Consider the following 24303-nt stretch of genomic DNA (forward strand, 5'->3'; position numbering starts at 1 on the left):
GAGCTTGTGAGAGATTCTGGGCCAAACTGAAGCCCTAAAGGATGTCATGACTGCTGTTTCACCCTGGAATCATACAGTATGCTCATGCTGTCTGTTCCCTTCCTCCGCGGCCATGTGTGTTTGTGCGTGACTCAGAGCGAGGAGGAGGAGTGTGTGTGCTAAGAAGGCAGAACAAATCGTGAGGCAGGGTAGAACATGACAAGTGGAAGAGGATGTGTGCTCTTTGAGTGGATGTATAGTCCACTCGTTGAGCCACATGTGCCAGGTCATCACTGCTTTGGCAGTAAATCACAAAATATATTGAAGATGCGTGGAAGTGATGGCACTGAATGTGTGGAGTAAATAAGTATTTTTGTGCATAACACATATTTTCTACATGTTATGGAGCGAGTAAACTAAGTTGCACAGTGTCATCGCATGCTGGCCGTATAGGGTCTGCTCAATTTTTTAATCTTCCAGTTTCCATCATCTTTAAAATTCTAATTTAAAAGCCTTGATGGAAACATGCCCAATGCAAAGCTTTGATGCCTGATAAGATTAGCAATACTATTCACTTACTTTTAAATGGCTTAAGATGTAAATGTCTGCACAACTGTACAGTTGCTTGCTTTTGTTAAATGAGGAGTTTTGTCAGAACACATTTATACTTAATAGAAAGTAACAATGAATGTACTGCAGGCTGTCTGTAGTGAAACTCTGATATTCTTGCAACATTTGACAATGACAGTACATTTTAAAAAAACAGGGTATGATCAAATGTCCAAATGTACCTTTTCCTGCCTCAAAGCACCTCAGACTCAAGGCTAAAACTCTACTGGTTACTTTTCTCTGCCAGGCTACCAGCCTCCTGACCTTTGAACCTGCATTGCAGCTCCCTCTCATGCCAGGCAGACTTAAGGCTCAGGGAACACAAAGGGCCCTTTACACTGGTGGGGGGTCGTCACAAAAGGTCCAACAATCTCGCCCCCGAACACCCGCGCGCACAAACATACCTTCCTGACAATATGCTGCCCTGTGGCTGCCTGCCAAGCGTGAAAGACTTTACGGCTGACGCACTGCAGTGCTACCAGGAATGGATTCAAAGATGCCAGGGGGAATAAACTGCACCTGCTCACACACTGGCACAAATAGCTCAAATGAATTTGAGGTTTAATGTCCTGTGATGCTGTAAAGGCTTAAAAAAAAAAAGAAAGGAAGAAACAGGAAAATCACATGTGGTTAACATCAGCTGATGCTCTATCACATCAAATGGTCTAACAGTACTGTGAGGACATGACTGAGATCAGTTTGTTTTTTTTTCAGGGTCAAATTGCTTGACCACCACCAAAACATTCCTCACTTATAAGTTCAAATAAGGCCTCCACCCACACAGACAAACCATCCAGTCTTCCTCTGTCCTACACACGCCGCTCCATAATGCACGCGTGCACACACCAACCATCTCCATTATTAAGCCAAACAACCATGGCTATTTCCATGAGAATAGTGTGTGTGGTGTCAGAGCACTGTGGCCCCAGCATCTGCTGCACCATGTGGCTTCCCTTCAGAGACAGGGAGATCACAAGGTTGATGGAGGGAAAAGGAGGGATATTCTATAAAAAAGTCAACAGTTTTGGGATTTCTGTTTACTCCACTGAGGGTTCGTATGAACTTTACTGTTCTGTAAATGGCATAGATACACAGACATATTCTTGTTTAACATCATCCAGACACAATCACAGACAACTAGTGTTCATAAAGCAGCCCTGGACACAACATCAGGGTTAATATGACACAGCAGCAGCAGCAGGTGATTGAGTGATGAGAACATGACTCTTTCCCTTTTCCCAGCTGGGATCCAGACAACAAACTCCCTGATCTCATTTGTGCTTTCAATGCCATCAAGTATTAGGGTTGGGAGGATCACACACAGAATCCCATTGAGTCTCTACTCTCTAACTAGTGGACAGCCAAAGATAAGCAATCTGAAGAGGATGTCTGTCGCTGTGTCAACCTCAAGCAAGCATTTGTACTTTTTCTCAAATATTGTAGTGTAATAACTGTTGTATCATTCAGACAGTGTCTTCTTAAATGTTTATCATTTTGCATTTCTACAGTCATGTACACTGATTAAGTCCAGATAACCCACATGTATATATGTGACATTTACAGTGGCTTCAGTTCACGGTTGCATTGTTTATATCTTACTGATGCAGATTTGTTCAGTCTAACTCTCACCTCCCAGACTATCCAAATCCATTTATGTGCATCTTCTTCAACACAGGAAAACCTAATATTACCACAAGTAGTGTTGCAGCTTCTTTATTCTTACACATTCCCTGATGTTTTTGAACAGATTTTTATCTGAAGCTGCAAGGGGCAGGTGGGCTCTTTGTAGATCAAAGTTCTCCTTAATAATACAAAGGTATTGGACACCATGAACTCGAGCGCTCTACTTTTACCCCTTCACTTATTTCTGTTTATGATTCCTAACAACTTGCAAAAACAGATCATTTCAAGACACAGAGCTATTATTTTTACTTACAAATATCAGAGGTTGCTTTTTGCTGTCAACTGGGTGACATGCAGTGGTGAGAAGAATACCAGTTAATTGGTTTTTGTGTAGGAAAATCCTCACCACCGCCACCATCTCTGCAGCCAGGAGGGTCTGTACACACCAGCTGCCGCCTGCACCATAATCTCAAAAACAAAGCTTGGGATGCTTACAAGCAGTGACAACTGAGGCACAGCGATTTACATTTGGCTTCCAGGTGTCAAACGCAGTAGCGGGTGCAGGGACCACATGTAGAGTCCACAGGCCTGACACAAACAAACTTGCTGTTGGTTTAGCGTGGCCACTGGCTGGGTGGCAGCAGAAGGAAAACAAACAAAATACCATAGCTTGCCTTACCAAAAAGTAGGGGGTTAGGTTGGATAGATCGTTTTAATTATAGCCCAACTGTTTGTGTGTGTAGCCATCTGCTACAATGTGTAAAAGAAGCCTAGTGTGGACTGAAGAGGACTTATTATGCTCATTTGTAAAAAGCATCTCAGAAATTAAAGTAATGACAATTTGTGAAATCTTAATTATGTGCAGAGGTATTGAACAGTGTTTGAGAAGAGAAGTTTTTATCTTAAGTCTGTGAACAGACATTGAAATGCCAAAATATTACCCTTCTTTTGTTCTGCAAGATTCTAGAACACAGAACACAACAACTTCTCCAATCAACTGTCAAAATAGATGCAAAACTCCAGTTTATGGTTGATCTTTTTCACCAGACATGCTGACCAATCAACAACACAGACTTGCAGGTAATTTTGTCTCCAAAAGCAGGGGCAGGGCTGCCCCCCAGAGGGACAATAATGGGAGTCTGGTCTCTCACTTGCTCAAAATACAAGTCATCAAAGAGCCGACTGGAACGCTTCCCGCCCTGCCTGTGCTGTTAACGACTGTTCATGATGAGCACCTATCAGCAGCTGAGAGGCCGTAAAGAAAACCAAGGAGGAAATCATTGCCTTGTTCCACAAGACGAACACAAAGAGCAGACATGTTTACTGTTTAGACACTTTCATGCTCCTCTTGAGAAATTGTCAAGGAACTGGACACTCCCTACTACCACTGAGGGGCACAAAGGTCAAAGCAGTAAAGATAGGTGACAAAATATAATCTTTTTTGCAGTGATGCAGTTAAGAGGCATCAGACACAGAAATAGAATTATAAAGGCAGAAAGGTGCTTGTTTCTCTATTAAAACCTATCTAGACTAAACAGTGGCAGGAGGGGAATATGTTACAGGCATAGAGACACTATGAGGGATCACCGGTAAATCAACAGCTCCCCCTTTGCTGCGTAAACACTGACAGGCATGAGGAATCTCACTCAACCATGGCCTGAGGAAACGAGGGTGAGAGATAGCAGAGTGGCAGCACAGGAGGCCACAGTGGGATAGTGGAAGCAGCCTAAATAAAAACGACTCATTGGAAGTGTTTTTTGAAGCTTGTCTGTGGTCAGAAGTACTTTAAAAATTAGATGATATTACAACTTTGGAATAGAAAACAGCACAGAAAAAAAATATGGGTTGTATATTTAAATACATTTATTTGCTATTGTCAAGCTGGGGTTTTTTTTGGTTTAGACAAGTATATCAAATTGTCTACCTGTTTAACATATATGAAGAACCCAAAACTCATATCAACCTATGGGCTCAACTACGCAAAACGTCTGCCAAAAAGCTGCTGTCTTCACCCACCCATCCCACAACAGCACATCAGTCTATTAAATGTAGTCACACATTGCTCTTCCACCTCACCCTGCGTTCATTTACACCAGCGATGACTTCTGTAAAACCAGTGCTGTTATGACAGGGGGGAAATTCCTGCAGCTGTTGCACTGAGTGGTAAAAATCACAGTTTCCATTTACCATTCTGTCACCTGGCATCATCAGTCCTCAACAGCCACATTAATCCCCCCACAGATACCAACACGGCATGCACAGATACACTGGCTGCACACCTTCTGCTTGAGATTCTGATACCCCACATCTTAAGAGAGCTGAGTAAATAACAAGATTAGATAAACACAGGGTGGGATTAGATTCTGGGGCAGTTCTGAAGCTGGACTCTCTCTTTCTGTAAAATAAAAAGGGTGGACAGTCTGTTTTGTTTTGCTTTTTAAATATCAAGTTCTAAATTAAACAAAGACAAATATATTTCAGCCTTGGGTCTGAACTTGCATCAGATTGCATTATTCAGGACACATTCATATCTTTGCTCAATCTCTTAAACACCACTGAAACTCCATCTGCAGTGTGGATGCATGTCCTACCCAACAGATTCAAATCAGCATTTTGCGTCAAATTTAATCCAGTGATGCTTAGACACTATTTGATCTGCAAATCAATAAAGCTGTAGTAGTGCAGGTTTGGGAAACAGACCACAAAAATATTGTTACTGATATGCTTCTGCTGCATTAAAGAACAGCCTCAATAACTCATTCAAGTGTCTCCAGAGGACGCACCCTCATATGTCATATGACATGGGTCCTGCCAAATAACCAGTAAACGGATTTAACCTGTCAGCACATTAAGGAAAACCCAATGCAAGCTTCTAATGCAGAGCGGTGGCACGAAAAGCCAAGAACAAGCCAGAGGAATTGAGGAGAGATGAGGGATTAACTTCACTGATCCATTTGTCTTGCATAGAAGGAGACAGAGAGGGGGAATCCTCTTAGCCAGAAGGTAGTGGGGTTATAAATAGAGCGCCACTGACACCGATTTCAAATCTCCAAATTTTTTGCATCGCGTCTTTTTTTTGGGTGGAGGTCACTTAAAAATGAAACAGCTGGCGAGTCTAGCTTTTTTGAGGATCAGATTTGCTTTGGCTCTGGATAGTGAAGATACAGATAAAGTCGATAAAGGCGTAAATAAACTCAAAATGCTGTCTTAATAGGTGCGAGCAACTTGGAAAACAGTCTTAAAACAATCAGAGCGTTCATCAAATTATGCTATTTTGTGCGTTTTTGGCAATCACCAAGTGCGCTCTTTCCACCACCTGCGCGCTTTGTGGAAACGCTCCAAAATAGCGTCATATTCAATAAAAACATCCAGCACAAAACATCCCAAACATAAATCACTGTTGCTCACCTCAACAAGCAGGAAGCCAGGTGTGAAATCTCTTGTATCCTTCCTCAAAAAAAAAAGAGCAAAAACAGCTTCCAAACAGTCGAGACTTTCTATTTGATATGTGAATAAACCGAGGCGATCAAACCCAGCTGACCCTCCCTGCTCCGGTCACTCACTGCATCATGCACTTGGAAATGCAATATTAAGATCAAAAAGAAAAATATTAAAAAAGATAGTGTTCCAAGTTTTACTTCAACAACAGAACTGAGCTTGTTTGGAGAAGTACAGCCGCATGAATGAATGAGAGCTCCAACAGTGTTAGTCCACCGCCGCTTTCAGTGTCTGAGCTCCAGCAGCCGCGAGCTGCCTCAATACTCCACTGACAGAGAGAACAGCAGCCAATCAGAGGAGAGAGCTCTCCCACCTCGACACACACACCTCCCTCCCACGTCTCACCCTCCCCTGCTCTTTCGTTTTCATATCTCTTTCCCTTTCTCTCTCTGCGGCACTCTCACCCACACTATCTGCACCATCTTTCACTTCTCCGTTTTATTTACCAGAGAATTCCAAGAGCATCGCCGCTTCAAAACTTCCAATAACAGTTGATTGATGAAGTAGCCACACTCCAACCGCAGATAAATAAATCTGTTTCAAATTCCGGTCTGGTGACTGTTCGTGGGGTCGTCAAAGCCTTTGTGAGGGAGGGTACGCTTTATCATTTTCTTTTACCAATTGTATGTGAGCACATAAACGTTACTTATGATTCTATACTGAGTTTAGAAAATGTGCAAAACGAGTACATTTTTCCAGGAGAGGTCAGAGAACAGACATGCTTCCCGAGACCACTTTGAGCTGCATACAAACATGATTTGGGGCACTAAGCACATATATTTAAAAAAAAAAAAAGGTCTGAAGTTGTTTTAACTGAGTCAGAGGTAGTTTAGGTTAAGCCAGAGAGTCACCATAGTTAGTCCAGTTCATCATGAGGGAACCCTGATTGTCTGAGGCAAATCTCATGGTAAAAACTGACCAGATGGCACACACTTGTTTTCTGTCATTTAGACCAAAAGATTATTTTGTTTGACCAACAGAAAACAGGTTGTGTTGTCATCATTTCTGATTTGGCATTTTCAGGTACGTTACAGTACAGCTTGAAATTGGTTTGGTTTTCCACTGTAGGTAATACCATATAACTGATTCTTCTTTTGGTACTTCCAAGAAAGCCAAGCTGATACTACAGATTTAGCCACTTAAAATAGCCTCTCACAGTCAAAGAAAAGATGGTTTATAGCTAATTTCAGCTATTGACATTGCAGAGTATCGACTGGGAACTGAATGGTTCACACATGGACCACTGGTTGGTCAGAGAGAACTATCACCTTTGGGAATAAACATCTCTGTAGCAATGCACAGAATGACACACTTTACTGTTCAATTAAGTGACTTGAAAGTCTGGCACACAGTTTAACACAAATCACATATTTCTCATTTGTATACATGGATCACTGCATGCATGGCTTCTGAATACATGGGCGTGCGTGTTCACCATGAGTATGAATTAACAAACGGTTCTTTTTTTTTTTTCTCTGCTGACCAGAGCTGAGCTCCGTAGTGTTCAGTCACTCACTGGAAGATACTAAAACTTGCAATTTCATTCATAATAACAAACATTCTATACACACCTCACTAGAAAGTCACTTTAGATAAAAGTATCCACACAGTGAGAAGCTGTTTCGTCTCAGTGTCGCAACAGTTCGACACATGCTGTGATAATTAACAGCTGACCCGCCCACATCAGGGGTAACTGTCTGCAGTGGAAAATGAAGCACAAAAGAGCTAAACCAAGTTCAACAATCCTACTGTACCATGCTGTATTGGGCCTGGCATTCCTCTTTGGAAACCCCTTCTCCGGTAGCCTTTCTGGTTAAGTTTGTGTTAACGTCATGCAGTGTGAAACCAGCAACAGTTAATTGTATCTAGCCAAAAGAGGTGAACCAAAATATCAACTGTCATCTATCATCATCTCCATCTTTATCTTGACCAACAGAGAGGTCTGGTTCTCATCAGCGCACCAGTTCAATTTGACAACCCTAAAAACTGGTTGCAAGCCAAATTTGTTTGTATTCATTTATTTAGCACTCGCTCACTCATACTGGTAATATCGTCATGATTCCCATTTGGATCCGATGGGCATTTGTTTTTTTCTGGAAATCAAGATATAACTGAACTCACATATTTTGGATGAAATGACTGGAAGGTTGTTTGAAAAGAGTGACCATGCTAATCTGTGCTGGTCAAAGAGTCCCATAACTGAATATGGCTACAACACATGGCTACAACCTGCATATGACAATCATACAGCAAAAATAATAATACGCTATTGTTTGCTTATCATTGAACTCAGAAGTCAGAATTTCCAAGTTCCCTGTGGGACAGTTCAACTTAAATGCACCTTGAAAACAAGATTCTGGCTCAGAAAATTGAAGGAACTTCACCTACCACAACCTCCTAATCCAACATTGCTGCCCTCCATTTAAAAACAGGGGTCAGTTAGCTTTTCAGTCAATTTGTGTCTCACTAAATTGGATGCACACCTAATGCCGTCCAGCTTCTATCTGTGAACTTATTGCACTAACTACACCATACAGAACTGTTATTAAGCAGCCTGGTAAGCGAGCAAATCCTAGTGGTTTCATCATCAACTCAGCTGCAATGTCATTCCCAGCTCCAACTTCTGAGGCAAGTGGAACACAGCATCGTTTCCTAACTTTACCTGTCCTGTTCAGGTAAAGTTTCATAGCTGCTGACTGTATAATTATATCACCACCAACCGTATAAGTAAAGTTGTTCTGCCTCTTTTTCTCTCCCATTTACATCCTTTCTGTTCACGGTTTGTTCACATGATAAAATCACAACTCTTTCTAAGTGGCAATTCATAAAAGGAAGATACCTTTAATAAAGCAGGCAGTTCATATTGAACAAAAGTCCAGGGTGAAGCTGAGGCAACAGATTTTTCATAAGACTGAAAGTGTTCGGATTAAATGAAATCAACACACAATCCACAATCATATTCAAATGACAACTGTGTTAAATCCTTTGATGCAGTGTTCTCTAGCAAACCCTAATCTTAGCCAGGTCATCATGCTCCATGTGCCTGGTCACTTGGAGCAATTGTGGGATTTCTCTTTTATCAAATTAAATTAATTTCACCTGGATTTAACAATCAAGGTAAATTACACAATAAAATCCTAAAAATGGGCATAATTTGGATCAAAGAACAAGAAAACAAGTCTTTATAACTGAAAGAAATATGTCATATTCTCACAAAAACACATTTTATTGGTTGAGAAGTTTGTTTAAGATGAAACATTTGCAAATTAATTAGATCTTCTTTGAGACAAACTGCACCAGAGTTAAACTGAAGCACAACACAAATGTGGCTTCCACAAAGATTACAAACTGGATGTTGTTCAGCTGAAAAAGTGCTGGCTGCCTGGAAAAATGCTGGTTTCCGAGCAGAGTGAAAAACTACGGCAAATTAACAGCAAATCACCCCAAATCTCATCAACATCCATGAGTATTACATAATCTGGGATTAGCGCAGATGAATGTATATGCACTAATCTGGCTTTACTCTTGTTTAAATGACTGCACAACGATCAGCTCTGTAGTCACTGTGTTAGACATCATGGGACACAAACACATCAGAAGTCTGATGAGTCTGCAAACAACTGACACGTATGAATTTATTTTCATTTAAAGGCGACACTGAAGGCATTCTGAGTGACTTTCTTTCTCATATATCAGGCTCTATTAGAAAGAATGACCGATTTATAGCTGGTTTAGATTTGTTTACAACAAAAGCAAATAAACCAACAGCAGCCTAATCTTACTCCTGAGTTCGGTTGCTGTGTATTACAGGAAATCATTGTAACTAGTGCTGATTACAGCCTGGTTTCTACATTTCAAAACCTAAAGGAAGGGAGATTTCTACATTTCAACTTGCTGAAATGAGTGAAAGACTTCCCGTTTGTCCACTCAGTAGCAACCAGCACGGGGAAAGCTCCAGCCTGCGGGTTTAATAAACATGATTTCTTTAAGTGTAAAGCAATGTAGGATTCCCATCACGTACAGGGGATACTGATGCTTAAGGTACTAGAAGTGTTGGAGATTTAACAGTAAATCAGAGGAGTGTACAGAGAGATGTTTTCCCCCTTCTGCCATCACTGCAGTCAGTTTATAGTCAAGCTGTGGTCATTTTAGTGTAAGCACATCTGATATGTAGCTCCAAAGCATTGTCGATGCTTCAAACGCACAGAGGACTGTATCAAATACTTGCATAGCAGTTACTGTAAAAGACACGTTCATTTATTTAACATATCTGCCAGTCCGACAAATGAATTTACAATGTAAATAACTCATTCAATAATCCCAAAATATGTCAAGTCCTCCACTGTGACACAAGGTTCTGTATTTGTTGTGCTTTAGATTCAGTAACAAAAAGCATTTGTTCAGGCGTTTTTTTTACTTTTAACATACAGCATCTGATCGTTAAAATCTGTAAAACGTTAATCAAAATGTATCTTTATGACCACTTGATATGATATCTCGAATCGTTGCGATGCTAATTGTTCCTACAGTGGTTGAAAAGTCACCTGTAATAAATAATGTCATCTGGTTGTCACAAAAGTGATTACAGTTGGCTTTTAAGGCTTAAATCGTGTCGGTATTGGAAGATTTGACAGAGGTTTCAGTAGGAATAAATGGTGTGAAATGTCTTTTTAATTCCTATAAAAATGGCATGAAATATTGACATTTTGTACAACCGAGATCACAGAGAGCCCCTAGCAGATGTAACGGCAACAATAAAAAGAACAAATTCCTCTTCACGCTTCATCTTTAATTTCTTTCTTTTGGTAAAGCTTTGTGAGCATGGCTTACCACTGCTTTTCAGCCAACAATCATCTCCCTAAGCCCCTTCCAGACATGGATTATGTCATCTTAATAAACAGATAACTGAACATGCATTTGCTGAGACTGTTGGTCAAGATTTTGTAACTGAAAGCTTTCTGGTTTCTATAGTCAGTGCAGTTTTGACCAATCGGGTTTAAGTGGAGTTTTATGGAGAGCAAAAAGCAGAATCTTAAATGTCGTTGCTATAGTTGGAGAACTTTGTTTTTTTTAATTCAAACAAAAGTGGATATGGGGTATAAAACTCAGCAGTTAGCATGATGTTTTAATTAGTAATGTTCATCTATGAAAATGACAGCATTCTGTCAGATGTAGGTCAGCTTTGTGTCAACTTTCCCAAAGAAATACAAGGTGCTCCACCTCTACAAAGTCCAGCCTTTCTATGTTTTTGGTAAGAAGCGCATGTCTGACAGGGGCTCTTCGTTAACTTGGATCTTTTCTTGTATTTTAAAATCTAAATTCTAACCACGATGACCCAATTGCAGCTTATTAAGTTGTCAGTGCTCTTATCCAGTTCCATCCGAGTTTGAGTATTATTCCACTCTTAACCACAGTGAAAATGTTAGGCGTGAGAGCATCTTAATCTACGTTTTTGTCCATGGTATGATTTGGACCAGTCAGTGCCTCTGATTGAGCCTTATTGCCTCCACAAGTACACCCATGTTGTTTGGTCAGACTGGTGAGGAGCTCCAGGAGTCTGATCTCATGCTCCATACGAGCTTTCTCCCTCCTCTCCTCCCTCTCAGCCGTCTCCCTCTGCCGGATCTCCTCCCTCTGTAGCCACTGGGTCAGGAGCTCCTGATGCCAGCGGGCATGTTCCTGCCTCTGACCCTCCAGCTGCAGAAGTAAGCCGCGAGTCTCTGACACAACCTCCTGAAAGCACGCCAACAGGTTCTTGAGGGTAGGTTCAAGGCAGGAGGATTCAGGACCACGGTGGCTGGAGGTGAGGAGAGTGTTGGGACTTTCAACTGAGGGTGCTGGGAGAGGAGAGGCAGCGGGCTGGGCATGAGGACGAGGAGTTGGAACAGGAGGTGGATCAGGCAGAGGTGGTAAAACGTGTGGTGAAGGTGTGTTTTCCACTGTTGCAGCTGTGATGGGGGAAATAAAACAGTATGACATGAAATTACCTCAAAGTACCGAATTGCATTTGTCACCATGATGAACAGCAGCACACCACAAGCTTTGATGTCACATCTTGCTGTCATATAGGACACTAAACAAAAATGTGCTTTTACTATGAAAATGACAAATAGTCCAAATAAGTATGATTTCTGACTAAGAAGCACCAAAATGTTCATTCAGACACGATGATGTCAGATATTCAAAAGCACTTCATGTCTGAGAAGGCCCGTTATGAAAGGTTTTCAGTCAAATGTGCCATTTTAAAATCTAATTTAAGCTCGAGATACTTCTGTCTGGTCTGTATAAAACTTTTACTTTTTTTTTTAAATAAACGCACTTTATACATATATGCATATGTAAATATGTATATAAATTATTTTCAAACAAACAATTTATTGAGAAAAAAGTCTAAAAATCTGCTTGTACATGTACAAACACATTGCGTGTATACATCCTCTTAAGTCATGTATCTCTTAGTTTTGTGCAAGATGAGCTTGAACATATACAGTGAAACTGTGAAATACAGCAACAGTAAATATTTAATGCTTACACAGAAAAAGTTCCCTTTGTGGATGTCAAATGCCAATCAATAAGAATGAGGGACTCAACATATAGTCTCACAATAATATTGGTGGAATGTTTGCAATTCATACCAAGACTGTGCTAATGATAGGATCACAATTACGACAATTCATCCCATGAAGTAACAAATCCAGTTTTATCTCCTTGGTGTAAGTAACATAAAAATAATGATCACCGTACATACCGTTACTTTCAGGATGGAGGGCGGTCTCCCTATAGACTTCATGCCGTCCGTCTCTTGGGTGCAGCGAGAATCCTGCATCACTGGATTCAAACTCATCTGTGGACTCTTCTATGCCCTCCAACTTGACCACAGAGTCAAAATGCCCACCTGCCTGCTCCTCCAAACAACTCAAACTTTGTCTTCCCGAACTCTGCAATAAACTTGGATGAAGTCCATCAACTTCTACATTAGAATTCAAATCTGACTGGATATTTCTAGTACCTTCAAAGAAAAACTCTGTCATTCCAGCCTGAGAAACAAAGTGGGGTCCTACTTCCCCTCCCGTTGACCTCCTGCCCAACACCGCGTCCATCTCTGCAAAGTATTTAAAACTGCACGGCTGCGAGCCATCAACAGTCTTCTGTAGTTTGGCTCTCACATAGTTAGCTTTCAGAGTTTTCACTCTCAGTCGGCACTGGTGGGGACTGCGTGAGAAGCCCATTTCACTCATGCGAGATGAGAGATGCTTGAAGACATGAGTGTTACGGAGGTTTTCCGCCAAACTCTTTTGGACACGCTCATTACTCCAGGCACACAGAAGCACCTGGGTCTCCTCCTCTGTCCAGTTAACCGAGCGTTCTGCATCTCGTTTCCCTGTACATGCAGAACACAGCCAGATGTTTCTGGTCTAGGATTATGGGACATATGAATTTTTAACAACTAATTTGGCAGTAAATCTGATTTAAATATTCAAAATTAAGCAAATACAGTACTGTGCAAAAGTCTTGAGCAAGTTTACGTTATACTTTGCTTCCAAGCATCCAGACTTTCTTGTAATCATTTAAAGCGAACATTTAAAATAGTTCTCCGAGCTTTTCTGAAGGTCTTTTAAAGCTTTTCTTTGGACATTGGTGGCTTTTAACTTATTTTCAGTCCGGTCCTTACAACTGACTATTTTCAGAAAAATGTGGGTGCGTTTAGCACTAACCGATGAATCATTCAAGCATTAAAAATGCCCCCAACTCAAGGGATGAACTGCTATTGTGTCAGCTGTCTGCCTATCAGACGGTCAGCGGTTTGATTCCCAGCTCCCGCAGACCACTTGCTGAAGGGCCCTTGGCGAGACACTGAATCCCACATTAGTGAGAACGTGGGGCGATTCGTCCATCAGCGTGTGAATGACTGACAGAGAAAAGAGTACTGTGGAGCTTGTTAACACTGTATAGACACTGTGTACACTAAAAACGCCTTGAGTGGTCAACTATACTATAAAAGGGCTACGTAAGTACAGTCCATTTATAATTTCATAGCAGCCTGTTTCACAGATGCATCATTTGTCTTTAGATAGAGAGATTGATAGATAAATACTTAGTTGCATCTATGTCTATAGCTACGCCTATCTATATCATAACCGCTATATCTGTCTGTCTCTTTAGTTAAATCTATAAAAGACACCAAAAATAACAGTTTGACAATATAGTCAATAGTTACTCCAACAAGATGACTCCTAAAGAGCTATTACCTGAAAACTTTGCATATCTCAGCATGGTATGCACTGTGTCCTTAAAAAATTCAAGAAACTGGACAAATGGAGGACAAAAGTGGCAGGCCTGAAAACTATCAACAGGAGATGAACAGTATCTGAAAGTGATTTCTGTTAGAAATAGCACAGAAAGCTTGTCTAAGAGGGTTAGGGTTAGGGTGTGTTGCAGTACAAATATTGGATCAAATGCTGACTAAAGCTCGTTAGAACTATACTTTTGCTTTTCAATACATAATTAACAAATGTTGCAATAAATTGCTGGACCCATGTCCTGCTGTCCTGGAAACAAACAGTGTAAAGAAATGAGTGATGGTTCAAGACTTTTAAAAAGTACTGTAGATTCAAATATTTTGTTTTGATTTTATGTGTGGGTACAAAATACAAATCACATTTCCATTGTTAGTATAATAAAGTGAAATTAATTGCAATTAAACTTAATAAAGATGAACAAATCTGAACAAAAGTAAGGTGGTAGGCAGTTAGTAGGTCAAATTTACTGAATAAAATAACCATGCTCTACGTGTCGTCTTAATGAGCATCAAACCTTCTTTACCCTTCTGATAAAAGCTGTAAACCTATATATATCACAGTAGTACACATCTAACTCAAGGGTTATCCCTCAGTAGCTACACTTTGAGGAATGTTTGGGTCATCTACAGCTTCTTTTAGGAAAACACACCTTTGTTTAACTGTTGCAGTTTAACCCAAAAAAGCAACTTACTCAAAGCATGCAAAGATTTTCATTTTCTAGACATTAGAACTATGCCTGCCAGTGGAAAGATGCATAACTTGCCAACAAACTTAGCAGCTTGCTGGAGAATATATGGATTATGCTCATAATTCAGAAATTTATATGTACTGACACTCAACAGAAATCACTCTCTACTTGTGCTTTCACCTCATAGGAAGATTTCACATGTGAAGTAGAAGGTTCACAAACAAGCTAACTGAGATGCAGACTTCTAACAAAACTAATAAAAAATATAAAAGGTTCGGTGTCTATTTCTGGAGGACAACTCTGAGTAAAGAACATCTTTCTAGCTTCAGCGCTGCGTCAGAGCAAACAATGCAACTTCCGGGTGCATGTGTGACAGAGCAGCTAACGCGTGCAGCGAACGGCTAACTGACCCACACTTCAAACCATGCAATGCCGTTTCCGCTCAGCAGCAAAGAAAATGCTATTTCCGTTCACACGGTCTTACTTCTTGTCGTTGACACGGAGTTTGTCGAGTTGATAATCGCAGAACTCATTTTGACGCGCAACAGCAAATATAAACAATAAACACACGCTTACACTACTCTCTTCCGGGTTTACGAGCTCAATGCGTAATGTCACGTGACGCAACGTTAAAAAATGCCATTGATGATCAACTTCAACTACTGATGACAGAGACGTTCACTTATTCTATGAATGTATGACGACAGAATTTAAACGTACATGTTTTTCACCGAGTTTTATTTCGACAGATCTAAAGTCAAATTATATATATATAATTATTATATATATAATTATATTTAATTATATATATATCTTTATTCACAAACAAATGTTTTAGGTTCATTATCCACTGAACTGACTTAACTTAACTTAAGTCTTTCTTTAATTCTGTTGTAAATATTAGAAATAATTTTAAAAGTACCACATTTACTGAATATGAAATATTAGTTAGTTTAATGAAATCCCCTGAAATAAAACCAGTCTAAGTATCTATTTTCTGTTCCAACTTAGACTGTACATAATATACATGTTTTATTAAAGAAGACCAGAAATAACTAACAAAGAAGTTTAGGTAAAAAGCAAACAATAGAAAAAATAGAACTCAAACTCTGAACTGTGTTCCTTTTTCTATAAACCATAACAGTTATGAAATAGCATGTAATTACCCAGACTATAATTGTGTTAAAATAGTCAAATGAAATTATGAAAATGTATCTTTTTCCGTACAATAATATTTTGAATCATATATTCATTCTATTTTAACAAGGAGTTCTACAATATTTATCAAGAACAGAACCAATGACTTCGGTTTTTCCCATGTATTGCTCAACTCTCACCAAAACTGTGCTGCGGTTTGAATACTGTGTTCTCTACATGCAGAATCTTAACAGATGTCCTATAGAGTTCCTGTGTATGCAAGTCAAGACTTATTTGTATTTTTCATGCATCTGCTATCAGCACGGTACATACATTATACTATTTTTTTAGATTTAAAAAGGATGATGACACAAAAAAAAATCAAAGTTAAAAACTTTGATAAAGACTTTTAGTCTGTTTAAATCCTGTAACTTTAAACCATCAAGGAATTGCTTTAGTATATTGAGCTGAGTTTGTTTCAATCAAGGATAGCTCATATATAAGAAAATAGTACACTCTACAGGATTTGAATGCATTTGGCAGATGCGTTTATCCAAAGCGACTTACACTCATATCCCAGGTAGGCAGGTAGTGTAAGTGGGTCTTGCCTAAGGACCCCTATGCGGGGGGTCAGGATTCGAACCCCACATTAAAGGCGTCAATCTTACCACTACTCCACCATACTTACCATACTGTCCAGCGATTGGTGCTATGTCAAAGTAGTGTGGCAATGATGAGACAGACAATAGCGCTGCATGACAATCTGCAGCCAAGTCATTCATTTGAATGAAACGGCACTTGGTACTCTGGGATGTGAATGTAGAAGCCTTGAGCAAAAGAATGTGAAGGCAAATTACAAAAAAAAAGTTTAAGCTCAAGTACTCAGAGACTCTTCAGACCTTCAGCATTAAAATCCCTTTGAAATTATTCCACAGGCCGACAGCTGCTGAAGAAAAGACTAACTGTAGGACAGAGGAGAATAGAACAAGACAACAGTCGACCCTTTGCAGCTAATTGACAGCACTCTTGTCCTCAGTCACACCTGTATTGATACAAGTCCTCAACTCACTGCCAAGTGTGACACTGCCCCCGGAGACTGCAAGTCATCGCAATTTAAAATGACAAGAGGGAGTCATTCAGAGGAAAAAGCTCCTAAAGAGGCGATGATGTGTTAATGGCTTGTCTTGTGTATTTTTCTGGATGTCTGTCGAGAATATTAAGACCTCTGGTCTTCCTCCTTCGGTTTAATGGTTCACTCCTTGTCTCTCATCTTCAAACACAGCAATTTGAGGGGGGTGGAGGGTAAAGTGGTGCTAATTCAGGCTTCAGGCAGCTCTCCAGATTTTCATTTGGAGCCTTCAACCATTATTGTATAGTGAAAAAAATTGCAAAGAGTTTACAAGTATCTTAAAAGAGAATGTAGTGTGTTATTTAGCTGAAGTGCGGTTTATCCTGCTTGTTGTGCAGAAACTCATTCCATATCTTTCATTCAGTTGGATTCTACAGAAGGTTGCTCATACAGCTTTACACAACATCAGCCAAGACCTCATTACTTTGTCTCAAATTGTTATTAGTTATAAATATTTTTGTTTCAGACAACGCTGATTTCCTATTTGTTTTTAGGTGTGATTATTGCATCAATACTTGTAGCAGTTTGATTTACTTATAGCCCAACACCTCAAATTAGGAAAAATCTACAAGGTGAAAAGAATGCCTGTAAACAAATGCTTTTCAAATGAACAAATGTTCTCATTTACTTCAAGCCCTAATAATAAACCCTTTCAATTTAAACTATGATGTATTCTTGAAACAGTTTAAGTTTGTAAGTAGTAACAAATCTAGCTTCAGTGCTATCTCAAACTACAGACACGCCCGAGACTTAGAAAATATTAATTAGATCCAGAATGATGACATATTCTGAAAGGTTTTCTTTTTTTTCTGAAATTACAGACTTGACACCAGAAGCTAAGAACAAAACAAAAACTTTGACAAAAGACATTTTCAGAGCCTGTCAGCTGAAAGTTCCCACCATTGTCTCACAAAGAGGAAATAAGAAAAGGCAGCTGTGGCTTTTTCTGTTAATAGAGTGTTTTGAACACAAGTTGTGGAGGAAGATACAGCAGAATAAAAAAAGAACAGACTAAAACCCCCTTGCTAAAATGGAAGAGGGGGTTTCATAAAGGACAAAAATTTATTCCACCAACCAACAAACTTTTCCAGGAACGTGGCTCAGTGTTGGTACCTGGTAAGTATTCTTTGTCCCTCAGTGAGTCGTTGCTACTTTTCAAAGGGACTTCATAGTTTCCACGTTGGTGTCCGCAGACTAAGTGAGACTCTTTAGATACAACCATTTGGGTCAGATGTGGCAATGCAACAAATGCACCGACGTGTAATTGGTCTACAGATTATTTAAGAGGTGTGTATTCTGTGGATTCTCCTGCACATACCGTTGGTGTTAATACGCATTTTTGGGCTACCGCAGCCAGCTGCAGAGGGGTCTGGTAGACTGTTACTGACTGAAATTTACATCACACAGGCTTTACAGACATTCAGATGAACAGAGCATGATTCCCCCTTTATCCATATTAAGATTAGGAAAGTAATGACATTCAGTGTGTATTCCCCAAGTGTTGGTTCGTGGTATGTTTTGCTCATCCTGGAAGTCGACTATCAGAGCTTAAAATGACCACAACAGACTGTATTCCAGTTTAAAAAAACTCAAATACTCAGTGACCAGGTTAGCAATTGTTCAGTGTCAACTTAGAACACTTCATAGTATTTTCCACATACAAATACCAAAGCTACAGCACTGTACAGCAGCCCTTAGTCACTGTTTCACCCACAGCTAAAAATACATTATTAGTTTAATTTGCATCTCCCATGCTTACAGTTCTGTGTACATGTAAAAGTGATCATGCTAATGGAACCTCCTGTGTCCAATTACGTTTCTTTACTCTTTTCAGACCTTTTGAAAATGTTTCAAATGTGATTTGTAAATCACATTCTTCTTTCACAAACAAAAGACTGGCAAACACTTGCCAAAATACTCAGAACACAAACATAAAAACTCAAATATTTGACAAATTTGTGACCCTTCATATAGCCTCAAATCCTGAACACTATGGAAAACACATCAAAGTTTTGCTTCTTCTTTTGCAGAAATCTTGTCAGCTGGTTGTTTCACACTTCCTTAATATCAGAATGACGGATGCTCTTTGTGTTTTTGGAATCTTTAAATAATGCAAGACTTTCCATTGTCCTTTCCCAGAAACCTTGTGACTAGATAAGTGTTTTCTTAATTATGTACATCAAACCGATCAGAGCACAGATGAACTCCAGTCCAATCGCAGGATCACCACCACAGCCACAGAGGTAAAGAATGAATCAGAGATCTGTTACAAAGGTCATAACAAAGGTTGTGGATACTTGTGCGAGTAGGATATTTAGTTTTTTTTATTTTCTATAAATGTAAAAAACACTCAAAAGTTCTGTTTTTGCTTTGTAATTGAAGGTCATCATGTAAAGACTGATGAGATTTATCAATTTAAGATGAGCCTGATTTGAAAGGATCTAAACTTCTCAGCAGCCCTGCACAGTACATCTGACCTTTGCACATTTTACACAAAAAAATGTGATCAAGAAACAGCCTATATTCCTACAACAAATGATGACTGAAAATAAGGCTTCAATTAATAAATAATAGCAGAGACTGCACTGTCAACTCTCCTCATGGATCGTCGTCTGTATCCTTGATGGGGAGAGACAGGCAGTAGGTCTACTTGTGTGATTACTAGTGCAGATAAATAGGTCAGTGAACACACAGCGAGGTATGATGAGGCGTGTCCTGGAGACGGTTACGTCAGCAGAGGCTGAAGCAGAACTAAGGTATCCCACTGTGAAGACTCAGGATCTCTGCCTGCAAGCTGCTCTTTGGCGTGACTCCATTTTCCTTCCTTTCATGTCTCCTGACAACCTGCAGCCGCCCTGATGTTTAGATCAGCAGTTCAAAAACTTTCACACCAGGCACAAAGACTCAACATGGGAGCAGTGCAGCTATTTGTGGAATGTGTGCTTTTTTCAGCTCGAAACCCCCAAGATTACAAGTAATTTAAGCTCAAGCACTTCTTCTAAGGCTCATGCAGACTCATTGACTGCACTCAACAAATTCTATATGGAGCCTGTCTCAAAATATTCATAAGATAACAAATTGTTGCCATAGATTAGGCCTTCTAAGTCATGGCTACGAGTTAGTATCGTGTGGAGTTAAATTGTGGCCATGTTTAATAATGTATGACCATGATCTAGAATCTGTTTTGCAGTATACCGAGAGAACTGTATTTCATCGGGCTTAGAAAAATTTTATTAGATATGAATTTATTTTAATCTTAGACTGAATTATAATGACATCCAGCAACCTAATCTGGTAAATAGTGTCAGACACCCTGAACAGCCAGGTTGAATGAGAAGTATGTGATACTATGCATTTTTCATGATTTGCACATCTTTTTATGTTTTGTGCAGTGAAGGACTTCAAACTGAGGTGTCAAAGCTTAAAATGCATATTAATGAACGACAAAATGTGTCAAAGGGATCTGATCATATTAGTTTAAAACACAAACAAAATATGGAAAATTGTTGGTTGTTTTTATGGTGTTTGTTCTTACACGTGTGGCAACAGCTTAGTTACCCAACACATTAGTATCTTGTTAACAACAAAGAATTTCCCGTCAGTCACAGGAGTCATTACCGTACCATCACCGTATGTATGAATGTGTGAGTGAATGGGTGAATGTGGCATGTAGTGTTAAAGCGCTTTGAGTGGTTAACTAGAATAAAAAACACTATACAAGTACAGTCCATTTACCATTGACTAAAAAGTTACTAACCAGATTAGCAATTGTTCAGTAACCACATCTTCTCTCTTTCGCTCTCCATCACTCCACGTTTGTATTCTACATTGTGCCAGTTGCCCTGCAAATCTGTCTGATTGTCTCCCACTCTGTGTGCTAACTTATACTGTATATTAACACAGCGGAATTCCCATAAAGTCGGCTGTGTTCCATTGAAAAATACTCACATATTATAGAACAGTGTAACTAAACTGTAACTTAAAAGAAAGCATTTAGGACTATGACCTAATCCACATTTTCTCTCTTTCGCTCTCCATGGTCACAGTTAAAACCTTTTCCAGTCATCCAGATCCTCAGTGCTTGCCTAAAAGGTATCTGGACTTCTTTTCTTGATTCTTCACATCATGCCATCTGGTTCTGTTTGCTCTGATGAAATGCTTTACCATTGCTGTTTGTCAGTTTCATGCACAAGGCAAGTTGTTGCTTTCATGTCCTTAATGGTGTAATTCTACCATTTACATTCCTGCTGCTGCGGCAGATTAAAATAACTGCAAATAACTACTGATTTTATGGGGCTATATTGTATCAGCCACAGGCTCCAACAATCAAGCATTTTGTATATGAAGTGTCTATTGATATTACAGCAACTGATGCAGAAAATATTATGTTATAGCTGTGATTTGTAGCTGTAAAGCATACGAATCTGCACCAGGGAGGAATGCTAAACCACAGAAATTCAAAAACACACATTGAAGAGCTACAGGAGGTCATTTATCCGCAATAAAAGTGGGCTTCAGAGCTGTTGTGATGTGGAGTCACCCGTCCTCTTTTCAAAGCTTTACCCAAGTCTTTCATACCAATTACAGAACTCATAGTCCATTGCCGGGACGCTCTCTAATTTGCCTGAATTTTTATAGAAGCCACCAATTTGCAGAGGCCACTTTAACCAACACCAAACTTAAGGCAGAGCATCTGTGCTTCAAAACAGCCCCTATGAGCGCCAGATGCCTCCATGAGAAAAAAAACATCCTGTTTGCCTTAATACATTCGATTTAGATCACTTTAAGATAAAATGGAAGAAATGTGGAGAATTTGGAGGTAAAGGTTTATCTTTAGGTGAAACTTGTTTTTAGAATAGATTTCCTCAGAACCTCCCTGAAAAATTCCAGTTCTACCCAATTTAAGTCACATACATCCGTGCATTTTTCTGTTGATCGACATGTAAAGCTAAAACTGTCCTCAGTCACACATCCTCTGTCTTAGTTGAGTAGCAGTCACATGCAAATTTGTGTAGCTCTGCAGGCATTTCCGCCTTGTTTTCCTTCTTCCTTTGTTTAAAAAAGATCCAAATAGGAAGCTAAAAGTAGAACAAAGAGTTAAAAATATTGCTGTTTGTTGTTGCACATATTTGCACTTAAACAGAGAAATACTTGAACAGTCACATGGAGAAAGATGGTTGTGTATTGCACTATTTGCAAGATATGGTTGGACAAGGTGGGACACTCTTGTGTAAGGGTGGCCATTTATATAAATGGTAAAATGTCGGTCAGAGCTCTGAGAAACTGTCCACTGTCTGTACCAAAGTCTGAGAGTAAGAGGTTACATCACAGGGTCGGTCAGCATGACACAGTATCATGCAGACGAGACCAGCTGAGTGACGGAACAAGTAAACAGCTGAATGAATGATTCTCTTGTCGTTTTGGAACACTGTTGACCTGCTGTGGTGGTCTGCAGCTGAGAAAGCACATTTACTGTGGTTAATAATATTTGAAGTGTCCTGAATCAAGAACATTGCGTCCTGCATTCCACAGTGGACCCTCGTCAGTGGCTGCAAGACTTTGTTTATGAGGACACGCTAAAGATTCTCTGTGACCTGGAGACAATTGGACATTTAGGTTGAAAGAAAGTTCAAAACCAGTGGAACAAAGTGCGTCCATGGACTGTTGTGGCAGTTAGACAGCACTTAAAGTCTTCCTCCACACAAATGGCTTATTTACTTTGTAACCATTTTTCTGAGGGATACAAAGAAAAAATGTTCACGTCTATGTCAATGGAGCCAGATACATTTCAGAGCAGTAAGCAGTCATTTTCATAACTGAGGCTGAGATGATAAGAATAAGGTTAGAACTTATTTTTCAACTGTGATAAATGACATAACATGGATGCTGTTCTAATGTTGTGCATTTCCAAGTAGTCATAATATGTCTGGAATGTGATGATGTGAATGAAACATGTTTCATTAGTTTTATTAAAGGAATCCATCCCCTCAGAATTACAGCCTACACAGAGCAGAGAGAGAAATGATCATGACTGTATTGTTGTCATAATTATTAACCTGCTGTTGGCAACTTCAGAGCCAAGTAAAGCAAACATGACAGAGCAAGAGAGCTAATTAATTATTACTCACCAATGACAACAATATAGCTAACCCTGAATCCTCTGTCATCCTGTTTTTGCTTTCAACTCTCCAGCAGTAATATTTTATCAAGGGTTTGTTTTTGTCCTGTTCCAAGTGTTTTTTTCTTTTATCTCTTTTTTCAGCTAGCTCTTTATTTATAGTTCCGACCCTTCTTAAATAGAACAAAGATCAACGTAATAATCAGCATTATTAGGTCAGTTCTCCCAAAGAAACCATCAGAGGTTTTTCTCATTGAGATCTCAAACAACGCCCCAGACCCTCCAACCTGCATGTGTTTGGATCTAAGGAACTAGAAGGAATGTGTCCCACCTAAGTCACCAAGGCGACCCCCTTTTGGTGGCCAAGGAATTCCAAGTATTCCTCTGCTCAGCCTGTTTTCTCAGCGCAGACAAGCGTCTACATTTCTTCTGGTAAACTGATCCTGACCACACAAGAGGAGCCCTTCCTCTCCCCACCTCGCTGTACAGCCGCATCGAACCATCCAACTCCCCAATGGTGTCAACCAACATCTTAAGCCCTGCATACAGCCAATGGAAATTAAATGGAGGGATAGCTGCTTCTAATTGAATCAGGAATATGCTTATACAACAGTAAAAACTGGACTATGACTGTAGAACTGGTATTGCTATCGACATATAAGCAGTTGTACATATCAAAGCCAAAGAAGGGAGGAGGAAAGTAACCTGAATTAAGCTTTGAAAAACTAGACCAACTGTTCACAAGTTTTGCAATATACAATCTTTGGAAATACCTGCAAACATGAACAAGCTGAATGATACATAGTCCTTTAATTCATCCTGATTTTCAGCAATTTAAGTCAATTAATCAACTAAAAACTTTCATTTTTAATTTTTAAACTGGGAGCAGCTTCCATCTACATTTAAATTTCTTAATCATGCTGATACAGGAGCTGTGGTGGTTTCCACCACAGCCTCACGGCAAAAGGGTTCCCGGTTTGAATCCCGGCTGGGGCCTCTCTGTGTGTTGTTTCCATGTTCTCCCTGTGTATGTGTGGGTTCTCACTGGGTACCCCAGGTACATGCATGTTAGGTCAAATGGTGACTCTAAACTGACCTTAGGAGTGATTGTGCATGGCTGTGATGGACTGGCGACCTCTCCAGGGTGCACCCTGCCTCTCAGCCAATGACAGCTAGGATAGGCTCCAGTTTTAGATGTCTCCCTGCTTCAACACACCTGATT

At 39.8% G+C, this 24303-nt stretch overlaps 3 protein-coding genes across 5 annotated transcripts in view; 1 reads left to right on the forward strand and 2 right to left on the reverse strand.

The window, feature by feature from the left end:
- Positions 1-24303, forward strand: part of bmp3 (bone morphogenetic protein 3) — a 458962-nt gene that overhangs the window by 65677 nt on the left and 368982 nt on the right. The window lies entirely within an intron of this gene.
- The window catches only part of rasgef1ba (RasGEF domain family, member 1Ba), a 109345-nt gene that overhangs the window by 19840 nt on the left and 65202 nt on the right, over positions 1-24303 (reverse strand). The window contains exon 1 of one of the 2 annotated variants that reach the window (XM_072387302.1): positions 5620-5956. The exons of the other annotated variant lie outside the window; for it this stretch is intronic. The gene's annotated coding sequence lies outside the window, so the exon portion shown is untranslated. Of the gene's footprint in view, positions 1-5619; positions 5957-24303 lie in introns of those variants that run through there. 2 annotated transcript variants of the gene reach the window in all.
- On the reverse strand, positions 10363-15291 carry LOC140309451 (uncharacterized). 2 transcript variants are annotated; one of them, XM_072387304.1, is made up of 3 exons: positions 15182-15291; positions 12458-13090; positions 10363-11657 (listed from the first exon to the last, which is right to left on the reverse strand). In XM_072387304.1, the coding sequence occupies exons 1-3, from the start codon at positions 15228-15230 to the stop codon at positions 11149-11151; spliced, it is 1191 nt and encodes a 396-aa protein (XP_072243405.1). In that variant the 5' UTR covers positions 15231-15291; the 3' UTR covers positions 10363-11148. The 2 variants fall into 2 exon arrangements, with proteins under 2 accessions (XP_072243405.1, XP_072243404.1); XM_072387303.1 differs by having other exon boundaries at positions 12449-13090.

The sequence above is a fragment of the Leuresthes tenuis genome, unplaced genomic scaffold (assembly GCF_036924035.1).
Source record: "Leuresthes tenuis unplaced genomic scaffold, fLeuTen1.0.hap1 SCAF_6, whole genome shotgun sequence".
Classification (NCBI taxonomy): Eukaryota; Metazoa; Chordata; class Actinopteri; order Atheriniformes; family Atherinopsidae; genus Leuresthes; species Leuresthes tenuis.